This window comes from Convolutriloba macropyga, chromosome 1 (assembly GCF_964194025.1).
Source record: "Convolutriloba macropyga chromosome 1, txConMacr16.3, whole genome shotgun sequence".
NCBI lineage: Eukaryota > Metazoa > Xenacoelomorpha > Acoela > Convolutidae > Convolutriloba > Convolutriloba macropyga.
In genome coordinates, this window is record NC_134468.1 from 57,698,580 (window position 1) to 57,710,966 (window position 12,387).

Here is a 12,387-nt window from a genome sequence, read left to right on the forward strand (position 1 = left end):
CTTTGTAATCATATATGTCACTGATATGACTTCCACTCGATAAAAACTAATGTATCTGACTCTTGACAAGAGGAAAGTAATGACTTTTTTTATTAACATTCAGATTGTATCTTTTTTTCTTTTTCTGTCCCAATTGCAAACAAGTCTGTTCTTTAGAGGTTGAAACAATTGAACAATTTAAATTGAAAAAATAAATTGAAAAAATTATTAATAAATTGATAAATTAATGATAAATCGTTGAAAACATATTAATAAATTATTAATAAATTGGAAATTTTTTTGAAAAATTCTTTTCATGTGCAAACGAGGCCCAATGAAAAATGTATGCGTTTATTGAGAAGAACTCAAGGTTTCAATGTCGCCAACAAAGTGTTTTCGTGAATAATTTTTTAATTCATGAGATTTGCCAGCATTTGTTTTTAATTCTGTTATTTTATGGCTGTGTTTAAAGAAGCAAAGGTCTTATTTGTTTCCTAGGGAGATTATAAAGTCAGCGTCGAATGCCGCCTAAAGGTTTTTTTGCTATTATTTCTCGATACATATCCGAAATTCATCATTTGTTTTTGAGATTGATTTTCTTCCTCAAATTTGCTTTTTCGTTTACACTTTGAGCAATTGTCTGTTAAATTGGACAAACAACTGGAAAAAAGTTTCAAGTTGAAATAATCAACTTTGTTTAATGTTTCTTTCTGCTGCAAATTTTACAATTACTTTTTCTCTATCTTTTCATCTTAAATCAGTTCAGATTTATACTGAGAAGACTTATCAGTGCTGTTCGAAAAACTATATTTACAGTACTCTAAGGGGAATGATCTTTAGTAGTGGAACAAAATTTCTGATTGAAATGTTCAAAATTGATTAATGTTGATTAAGGTCAAGCAGATATGGCATGAGACAAATAGAAAATCATTGCACCTAGTTTCTGCTCTGATTTTTCAAAAACCTATATTTTTCCGTAAATTTGTTGTAAGATCTGAGAAAACTCAAAACAAACAGATGAGAAGAGAATCTCAATTCTGATACAACTGGCCAAATTAATGTACAGGATTTCCATGAACAAAATTATTTGTGCTGTTTATGAACTGTTTTAGTTATAGGTCCGTCCCGATCCCTTTAATTGTGTTATGTTCTTCATTGTTTATTTATTCTTTCTACAGAGAGCAGTTTAAAAACATGTAATGCAAACTTCGTATTTTGTTTTCTTGTCTTCTGGGGTTGTCTCCTAGCAAATAGAAGATATGCCGTAACACGCTCAGAAGATAACCAATTTCGTATGTCTGGTTAAGAGGTCAAATTATTCTAACAGTAGCAGACGCCAAACAAATCAAACTGCAATAATTTTTTGAGCACAATAAAAACTAATTTTTGCTTTATATACATGATGTGCTCTGGAAACGGACGGTCAAGTGGGTGCTTCCACTGTTTGATTCCAAGGAATACGACTCTAACACAACTATGGAGCTTCAAGTATCATATTCGATTGAGCCGTAGATATAATTCGAGCTCAATCGTTTTAAGCACTTGAAAACTTCGATTGCGAGCAGTCTATTTCGCTCAATAGTCATTACGTGGCGCGCAGAAAATCAAATGTATTGGTTAGGTTAACTACAAAACTTCATGACTGTTAGTTCTTCACTAGTCAAGAACAACATTCCAAAGTTTCGATTAGGACTTGATTTCGATTAGGACTTGATTGCCGGGTTCTGATCTGATATCAGAGAAATGAAGTTCATTTGAAATCCATTGGAACAAAAACACATTAAAAAAATGGAAAAATGGAAGGGCTTTTTAAAAGTTCTGGCATAACCTAATTTGCAAAAAAGCTTCCTTGAACCATCTCAGAATTTTTTAAAGATGTTAGTTGATATTTGTATACGCATATATTGCAATCATCAAACGTTTGCCATAATTCCTTCACATTTCTTCAGTAATTTCTTCAAATTACTTAAATGTTTTTTGAGGTGTTTTTCAGTGAAACAAAAGTTGGCCTTACTTCAGAAAATGGTGCTCATTGTTACAAAAAAGATTTCTCCCTTAAATAGCAAATTTTTCACCGTTTTCGTGCAAGTTGCATTATTTTCTGGAAAGTTACATACAATATTTTCAGGATATCATACGAAAGCATATATCACTTTCCATGATCATAGTATTACATGATTTTCGTTAATCATACAAGGCTCCTAAACTGTTGTTTAGTTTTCATAACAGTGACAAAACCGCCCTACCTTTTATTGATTTTTTGGTTCCTATTTTTTGGAACTATATTTGTTGTCTTGGTAATCATATATATCACTGATATGCCTTCTACTTGCTGAAAACTGACTAATCTGACTCTTGTTAAGACTTAACATATCGAAAATAACACTCATACAGAGAAGTTTCAATCAACGAGCCAATCAATATTTCAAATTATTTTAAAAATTGTTTTTCTATTTTACACGGAAATTTTCCTAAATCATTGATATATTCTACCCATATCACATAATCATTTATGGTTTCCAAATAATCAGTCAAGTATCGTTCAAAAATACACCGTAGTATGTGTATGCATTCATTTATGATCATTTTATGGTTTTGAAGGAGTGGCAACTCAGGTGGCCCGAAGCCTCCCTCTGGAATACAAAGGAATTTTGCTATTACGGCATTTTTATCTATTTTCACTTGTGCCATTAAATGTCATTTTGAAACGGAATTTTTATTCTATACTACTGTAATCAATAATTGCTCTGAAACGCTCCTTAAACGAGTTTAAAATGTTTAAAATCGATGGAGATTTTAAATAGATACATTAGGTATTCCCAACATGATTTTCCCCTAAAACAAATTTATGTGATTATTTTTTGCATAATTTTCCAAAAAATTTTTTGATTCGCTTACTGTGTAATAATAAAGTCAACAAAATCAACATTTCGGATATCTTTTTTTAATAATTTTTAACTGATAGTTCGCTGTGAGTTTAGGTTTTTCTTTAAAAAATAAAAACAAATCATAGGTTTGAGTTTATATAGCTGCATATATTTTTTTCTCCTTCCGTCCAGTGCTCAAAAGGGCAATAAATATTCTAAAATTATTAACTTTTCTCAAGATAAATATTCTGATTGTCGTCTCATGATTTGAACAAATAAAAACTAATGACAGTGCCAGTTAATCACAGTGAGTACCATTTTGTTGACGTTTACACAATTAATTCCTAACTAAATACATCCGTTGCTTTATTGAACTAATATACTCATATCATCTAGCAACCATAATTTTGTAGAGCATGTTAGTTTTGTTGATGCCAATTCTCAGGTATTTTCAATAAAATTTTGTGCTAAAAACTATTTAAAAAGTGTAACATACCCAAAACAGACTAGGTTTATCAACTAGCTATATCGTGGACGTTCAATTTTCTTGTTGACTATGTGGTTTTATATTGAAAATTTGAACGATTGTAATTTACAGCTCCCATTTATTTTTCTTTAGTAACCTATTATCGAAACATCACCTTAAATCATTATGAAGAACACAAAAGTAGTGGCCAACCTTGAGACTAGTTTTGGGAAAGTGGACCATGTAGTTGCTGTGAGTGAGTCAGACCGACTCATAGAACCAGAAATCATAATTGGAACATTCAGAAGACGTTTTGTCGTGTTTCTATGTGCACTTACGATTATCCTTGAAGGAATCAATTTGTCACTCCCAGGTCCATTCTTCCCGGATGAGGCAAAAGACAAGGGTAAATTTAACATACGTTCTACTCAGTATAATTAATTATTGTGTAATGATTAATGATAACCATAGAACGATCCATAAATGTTTTTCAGGTCGTTTTATGTAAAGTAAGAAACCATGAAAATGAACTTTATTTTTTTTCAGGTTTAAAGTATCCAAAACTGGGCTTTCGGCTTGATTAGAAAAAAAAACAAAAAATGAGCATTTTTAACTACAGCATTTTTAATGGAAATTTTGTAACCATAAAACGGTCCATAAAAGCATTTCTTATGGCGTTTTATGGTAAGTACGGCACCATAAAAGTAAAGAACAAAAATTTGAAATTTAATGCCCAGAAACGTTGTTTTGGAACTGCAAGTGACCCTTTGGACTGTTTGTCAGCGAAACTCATAAATTTTTATGATCGTTGTATGTTTAGTAAATTTCTATAAAATCCATGTGTGGCGTTTTATGGTTGGCAAGTTTCTTTTATGGTGGTCAACTTGGGTTGATTTATCATTAGAGTTAATCAATCTTTAAAAACCAGCTTGTAAATCGAGTCTAAATTCCGGTTCGGGTGATGTTTTGAAAAATAGGTACGATGTGACCTGACAACCTCTGAAAAAGAACATTATTTGGCTGAAAAATCTGAGAGATAATGATCCGCTTAATAAGTTGAATTATGAACTTATTTCATTTAAATTGAGCACCAGTGAGCGCATTCAGCTGAAAACTACTTTAATGTTTTTGCAGAAGAAGATTTTCTTCGGCATCAGTGCATTTCTTACGAAATATCACCACATTCAGCGCATTTTGTACATATATTGCACAATTGTCAGCGCATTTCTTTCATGAATTGCAAATTGTTAGCACATTTCTGACAAAATTTCTACATTATTTAACATTTTCTTCAACAAATTGAGCGCTTTTTTCACAGAAATTTCATACTTATTTGAAACGAAATTTATTTCAATTTCAAATTTTTCAGCGCACATATTCCACATTTTCTACAGTTTTTTTAAACATTTGCACCATTTTCAGTGAAATACTCTAAGAGATTTTACAATTTTCAGTTGATTTATCACTTATACATAAATAATTTCTGCTCTTTTTTTTATACAATTCCACTAGCTTTGGCAATCCTTCGGTATTTCTACCACACTATTGAATGCTTTTCTTTCATAATTTCGAGAGTTTTACCATTAAGAGCACATTTCTAGACTGTTTCTACACCTTTTCAACGCAGTTGATACATATTTTTCAGTGAAGCAGAGTAAGCCGAGGTAAAAAAAAAAAATAAGCCGAGGTAAGAACAAGCGGAAAGTTATATCTTAATTATGTAATATCAAAGAAATATTACGTGGCAAAAAGTTGTAATCAAAACAATGCACAGCATTTGCAACGTAAAATGTATTTCAGAATGCCAAAGAAAAAACATTATAAAAAACTTTATTATTTCCGCAGCAATCAAAACTTTTTTCAGAAAATTTCCGCAATTGCAAAAACTCGAATTATTTAAACGTACGCAATCTCTCCAATTTCCAGCGCATCCCTCATTCCTTTGCATACTTTCAGCGCCTTTTGTATATAGTTCCATACATATATTACTTCTTGGATGTGTTCAAATTTTTTGATGACTTTGTTGAAAAAAGTTCATAATTTTGTCAAATGTTTATTGATAAAATTTTCAAGAAGCAAAATTGGTGCAAAAATTGTTTGGAATTTTGCAAAAATTTTTGTCAGAATTGCACTGCATTTCGGTAAAAAAAATTAGAGCTCGCTGGTTTTCAAAAGTTTGTATTTTTGAGTTTTTATTTGAGAGATGTTAAAAATTGTGTTGAACTTTTTTAAGGAATTTTTGACTCGTGATGATTTTTATCGCACTTGCGACTATTATCTCACTCAGAACTTATTTCACATTCAGTGCAACGCTTACAAAATTATCAACTGACCCTTCAATCCGGGAAATTATAATGTAAAAAGAAACTAGAATAGTACGTTTTTGATAATAAATAAAAAAAAGTCATCGTTGAATTTGGTCTGTTTATATATTATTACTTTTGATTATTTGAAAATTTAATTTTATATATTGAACTATGGAGTTTCGTTTTTTAGAATTTTTTAAAGCATTTTTATGATTTTGAGTCAATCATTGCTGCAGTTTTTCTTGTCCTTATTTTTTAGTCTTTAGCTTTAAGTCACCTCTATGTCACATGTTTTAGTATTCTTGAGTGTAACAGGCAATAGGATAGTTCTTTTCTAGTTGTCTAAAGGACGTTCCGGTGGAAATTCTGTTTATCTTTATTTTCATCACAAATTGATTTCAATTGACACAGGAAATGTTTCTCTATTTTGACAGAAAAGATAAGTTTTTGCTAAAAAAAAGGTTTTTGTTTTTCCGCTAAACGCTTTTTGCGGTTTTGGAAAAGCTAGTTGAAATTAATAGGATGTCTTGCTGCAATCTAGAGGGAATTTATCCACCTATCTACCACACAATCATCGTAGCTACAACAGTTTGTTCAACGTTATTTTGCAGTAATAGAGCGCTAATTAGAAAAAATTGATCGGATATGATTATTTGATAAAAAAATTTTTGAGCGTGATGTTTTTGCTTATTCATCATAACTGAAACAGACTGGAATCTGTCTTGATCAGATTAAAAACTTTTCATGGAAGTTTTAGTTTCACCTTGCAGTAACAGTTATACAATAAGCGTTTTGTTAAGTTTTATTTATTATGAATAGAAGAAAAAATTTCAAACTAAACAATTTCTAAAAACGGGGAGACCTAAACACGAATCAAATTAGATTGTTCAAAAATACATACACAAGTGAGCTGATTATGTACAGTTAACTACATCACATTATTTTCATACTTTTAGATGAGTTGCCAACAAGAAGATTTCCCAAATTCAGACAATGCAAAAGCAAAACTTCAAGAAAAGAAAACACACTTTAAAGTATTTACAAAAATTTGAGTATAACCACTAACATAAATTGTCATGAAGAGCCTTGATTCAGATCATTGAACTCACGTTTCTTCTTGAGTTAGTTTTGCAAATTTTATGCCAAATTTTTCATTTTGTTAAAATATTGTTTTTGAACTTTTTGTACTGCAATTTTATACTGCAAACGAGGAGTAAAGGATCGTCATCGAGGACATAAATGTGATGTTGATTTTTTTGTTGCTGATTTTGATAACGGAAATTATTTCAACAAATTTTCTCGATTTTATATATAATGTTATAATGTTATACTGATTCGATTTCGTAATTTTGTGTAATTTTGCCATTTTTCTGAACAATTAACCCAGTTTTTCGTGTAATAGGTTTTGGCTAGCAATTTTACAAGTTCTTACATCTTCAGTTTCATTGCATTTCCTCTCAATATCTGACTGATAATGCATTTCCTTCTGCTTGGCGTAGAAAAAGAAATTGACAGTGCGAGCTAGGAAATTGCACAAGGAAATTGGTTCCAAATTGTTTATTTTATAATGATTCCTGACCCGGTCAGAAAAAAAATATTTGGTTGGCCATATATCAAGAATCAGAGATCGGCGCTGCAATAAAATTGCTGATTTCAATTTTTTGCTGGCACTTAAAAATTATTAGCCATACTGCAGATTTATTTTTGATTCTTCCTATTTTTGAAAGCAATGTCATCACATACATATAGTTTTATTATCTATCCATTACAAAACGTGTGACTTCAGTTTGCATCTGAGAGAATAGCCCAATATTTAGTTTTGACACTACCCTCAATTCACATTTTCAAGTAGTTTCACCTGGTCGATGAAGAGTATTTATTATTTTAAAATTAAAATCAACGCAAGAAGACAGGTGCTCTAAATATTAAAACTTATATGTGTCAACAACTATATACACTTAATTGCTTACGCTCTTGGTTACAATTTTTTTCAAATTGATCTTGCTCTTGTTTGATTTATGATTAACGATATTTATGTCTTCGGTGGTTGTAGCCTGTTGCAAAAGTCAAAAACTGTTTCAGGTCTGACTCAAACTCAAATTGGATTTGTGGTAGGATGTCTGGACATAGCCAACATTTGTTTTTCATTCGTTGTTGCCAGCACTGTCAATTCCAAGAACATAAAGTTCTTCTACTCCACTGGTATGTTGTGGTCGAGTGTTACAGTTGCAGCTTTTGGAATTCTTGGCGATGCGCCAGATGGAACAGTTTACTTTGTTTCCTGTCTTATTTGTCGAATTTTCAACGGAATTGGTGCCTCTATGCTATACAGTACTGCCTTGCCAGTAGCAATCCAAATGTACCCTGAAAAAGCTGGAATTGTAACGTCAATAATTCAGACTTCCCTGGGATTGGGATTTTGTCTGGGCCCTCCTTTTGGAAGCCTACTTTTACCCTTTGGGGGCTACAAAACACCTTTTATAACAGTTGCTATAATCGAACTGATAGTGTTCATACTCGGGTGTGTCTTCGTGCCTTCAAAAGGAGGTAAGGCAAAAGCTAAAATCCGCGGCAGTGACTATTTTAGATTCCTAAGTCGGTTCTCCTCAATTTCGGTTATTATACCGGTTGCGACTATTTTCTGTGTTGCGGGAATTCGAGATACAGCCTATTCTTTGTACTTCGAAAACACTTTGCATCTCTCATCCGAAGTTGTAGGCTATATTTTTATCGCAAATTCCGTCTCGTATTTTATTACAGGACCAGTAGTTGGTCTACTTGTGGAGTTGGGATTCGGGCCTTACGTAGCAGTAATTTCCCTGATTGTTGCACCTGTTATATCATTTGGGTTCTTTTTACCCAATTTGATACCAACTTTTGAGCATATAATTTGGGGTGCACTAATTTTGTTTGCAAACGGATTTACGTTGGCTACCCAGATGAATCCAATGTACTTAATTCTGGAGAAAGTTGCCATTAAACAGGGATACACAAATCAGCAGCAAATTAAAACTATCGTTGCTTCATGTTATAACTTGATTGCATCTGGAGGTCGAACCTTCGGTTCCTTTGTGATCGGAGGATACCTGAATGACCAAATCGGATTCTACAACATGTGTCTAACATATACATTGATGTTAACTGCAACTGGTATCTGGTTTATACTTTTCATGATCAACAATGGATTTTTCAGAAGAATGTATTATGACAAAAACTTTGGACAAGATCTTGAAGATAAAGGCAAGATCAGACTTGACACGACAACTGAGGGTGAAAAAAGTGACGAAGGATTCCATGACACTGATGATGATGACAAAATGGTGACTAATTCAGTAGCAGCTTTGTTTTTATCTAGCATGAGCAGATCAGAATACATCGGAAAATAACGAATGGAAAAACATCAAGAACGCAATAAGTGTACAGGGGAGTGATACTTGAATCTCATTTGCACGATATTTCAACATCTTGATTAACATTGTGACTTCCCAACGAACTGTATCCCATAAATACGAATTAGTTGTCAAAGTTTAGACGTTAATTTATAAATGCCCTCATCATATGAATCAAAAACTGCCCGGAGTAGAGAAAAATTCACGAAAAAGTTTGATAATCTCTGAACAAAGGTTTCAAAAATGAAAGTAAGTAAACTTAAATTTGAAGCGTATGCAACTTTTTTCGAAATATTTATTTGCACCTTTTTGAAAAATAACACACAGTCTTACAGGATACTATATTTCATGAACAATTCTAATCCATATAGTTTGGAAAATGGGAAAAACGCTTAACTTGGGTTTTCATCACTCAAAACGAGGCGAGGTAAGTCCTTTACAAATAGGACAACATAAGATCTTCTTAGAGCTAGGAATCAATGAACAGTCAGTTTTGATCCCTACCCGGAACGAGTTTGAAGTCTTGATCAGTACTTCGAATCGACAAATTAGTACTTATTTCAAATCTTAAGTCTTGTCAAGACTTGTTCAAGACTAGGCAATTTTTGAGTCAAGTCTTGACCAAGAGTTGACAAACGTTGATTATAGCGCAGTAAAAAAACCAACTAAGGTTTTCAGAAAAAATTATTTTTAATTAACGCATTTCAAAATTAGCCAAAAATGAAAAAAAAGGAATTTGTCAATCTGGCCACCTTATTTCTGATATGTGCATATACCAACTTAAATTGTCCCATATATTTGCTCCAAAATCTCTATTTTTTCAGTGAGCAGTGAGGAGTGGCCACGACTGGTATCTTTGGGCGATATCAGAATTTTTTCATTCTCTGTCAAATGAACTTTGTGGAAGCGCTCGCGTTTCTGTGAGCTTCTTTTATCACTTTGGAGAATTTTGTAGGTAGGCCACTGTAAGTGGCGGCTTTTATTAATCGTCAAGAGACGATACAAATCAAGAATATAATTGTGGTCAAGTCTTGGCGAAGACTTGCACAAAACTTGTCAAATGTTGGCACAAGATTTTTTAAGTCATGGTCAAGACTTGACTTAAGAATTTCCAAGACATAAGACTTGATCCAAGGCGTGCCAAGTCAAAAAAGTGACAAGATCAGAGCTGTGATACAGTGCTGATCCAAGACTTGCAATTTCACTGAATCAGCACTAATTAAGACTTGACATTCAGTCCGGGTACATCTTGTTCAACTCTGTTCAGTATTTCCTGTTATCTTAAAAATTGAATTTCGAAGTTTTACCAAAATTGTTTCAGACAACTAAGAGCAGTCATTTGTTTGTATTGTTTTTACATAATCAACTTTTCAAAATCGATTATCTACACTAGCTTTGAAAAAGCAAAGTTTATTCAGTTTAGGAATCTGTATAATGTTGTAAGCGCAACCCCCAGCTTATTGAAACAACATCATCGAAAGACGATTTCGGAAAATAAGAATAACACTTTGTTTATAAAAAGTAAAATCTGATTTAATTTTTTCTTTTTAAACTTCGGCTAGGACTGGAGTTTCACAGTATTTCGATAATAATATTTTTTCGATGTCATAAATAAACAATAATGTGTTTTCAAAAGAACTCCAGAAAACGAACATTTTATGTCTCAGCAAAAAGCTCAACTCAACACCGTGTGTTAATTTCTGGCGTTAATTGATTGCGTTGAATCGAAATTCTGTTTTCAATTTTCTGGTAAGTTTGCACTTTAACATTCTAAAAGACCGACTAACCTAACCAACACCATATGTATGCTATAGAACCAGATTATTTCTTTCCATTCAGCTAAAAATTGTTTACAATTCAGAATTTAACAGTAAAAAGAAGAAGAAGAAGAAGTAGAAGAATAACAAGAAGAAAACGTTCATTTTATTCAGGAGCCTGAATGCTTAAACGTAGAAACTGAATTTCAGTAAAGTTTTGAAGGCAGCGTAAGAAATAAAAATTAAATTACAAATAAGCAGTCAATTTAATTCAAAGAAACCAAACAATTTAATGCTTATAAAGTTCATTTTGCAAAATCTTTTAGCGTAAGCTCAGTTTCCCGGAAAGTTCAGGACTTAACGTTTTCAGGAATATGAACATAGGTATACATTTTATCTGGTTACATGACAATTTACGCAGTTCTATATTACACATGCAATTTTGCCCAATGCCATTTTTCCTAACCTGCCATCTTACCCAATGCCAAATTACCCAATGCTCTTTGATCTCTTCGTTCAATTATCCGATGTTCGATTGTGATAGTTTCATATCAAGTCCCACGGGCCATTTAATTATATAGTCGGCTAAATAGTTGTTCTGGTAATTTTAACAACCGGGTAAATTAAGGTTCGCATTAGGTAAAATGGCATTGGTAAAATGACAAGTAGAGTAAAGAAACTTTTCTTAAAATATCATTGGGTAATATGGAATTGGGTATTTTCTCCTGACACACTTTACTTTATATAAAGCTTGATATTGTTTCAAGAACAAAATATCATACGTTTGCGTTTTGAGGCTTTTAAAACGATAGCTTGTATATGTTGATAAAAAATATGTCTAGAAAGAGTGGGTCGGTTCATGGCCCGCTTGTCCTAAATTTTTAATAAAATAATTGCTAAGAAAAATATTTTAAAAATTTTATTATATGCTCAAACCAAAAAAAATGAAAAAAGTGTAATCAAATGCGGGCGTCTTGTTGGATTTTAGTTGAACACTTTAACAGCTCATTTTAATAAAAATATACAAAGAGACACAATAAACTGTGACTATCTGATTAAATGACATTTATAATATAGTAAATCTTACTTCAACCAGATGTTTGTCGAACGGCTTACATATCAAATCACTCATTTTCAGAACTGACCTGTTATCTGCGCAGTGTGATTCTTATCTTTGTGTCACTTAAAACTATTAAAGAGTAAATGGTGTGCGTGTGCGGAAAAATCAACCGTAATCGAGGAAGAACTGTGTCATATTGTTTTCTTAGTCTTGGATAAAATTGTAGCTTAATTGTAGTCCATGATGATTAAAACGCTATTAATGTCACTTTCGGATCAGTACCTAAAAGTGTAATAGAAAAACCACAAGCAAGGACTCCACTTTGTGTAGGAACGTCCTTTGGGAGTGAGTCTTTTATAAAAATAGATTTTTCACTAAAAGTTGCCTAAGATTTAAAATCCTGACTTTTTTAATTACCGTTCTCTTTTATCTTTTTCTCTTAATCTTGGTCTTCAAAATTCTTTTAAATTCACTTCTTTCTTAGCTTGAGCTTTTTAAGTAGCTTTTTAAAGTTGCTCTCTCTTGTACTGTAGAGCAATTAGACTTCTTAACATTGTTAGATG

At 32.3% G+C, this 12,387-nt stretch overlaps 1 protein-coding gene across 1 annotated transcript; it reads left to right on the plus strand.

The window, feature by feature from the left end:
* The first annotated feature begins 3,172 nt into the window (after positions 1 to 3,172).
* Positions 3,173 to 9,175, plus strand: LOC142350000 (MFS-type transporter SLC18B1-like). The gene is made up of 3 exons (XM_075401890.1): positions 3,173 to 3,291; positions 3,466 to 3,718; positions 7,701 to 9,175. The coding sequence occupies exons 2-3, from the start codon at positions 3,499 to 3,501 to the stop codon at positions 9,002 to 9,004; spliced, it is 1,524 nt and encodes a 507-aa protein (XP_075258005.1). The 5' UTR covers positions 3,173 to 3,291; positions 3,466 to 3,498; the 3' UTR covers positions 9,005 to 9,175.
* The last annotated feature ends 3,212 nt before the right edge of the window (positions 9,176 to 12,387 follow it).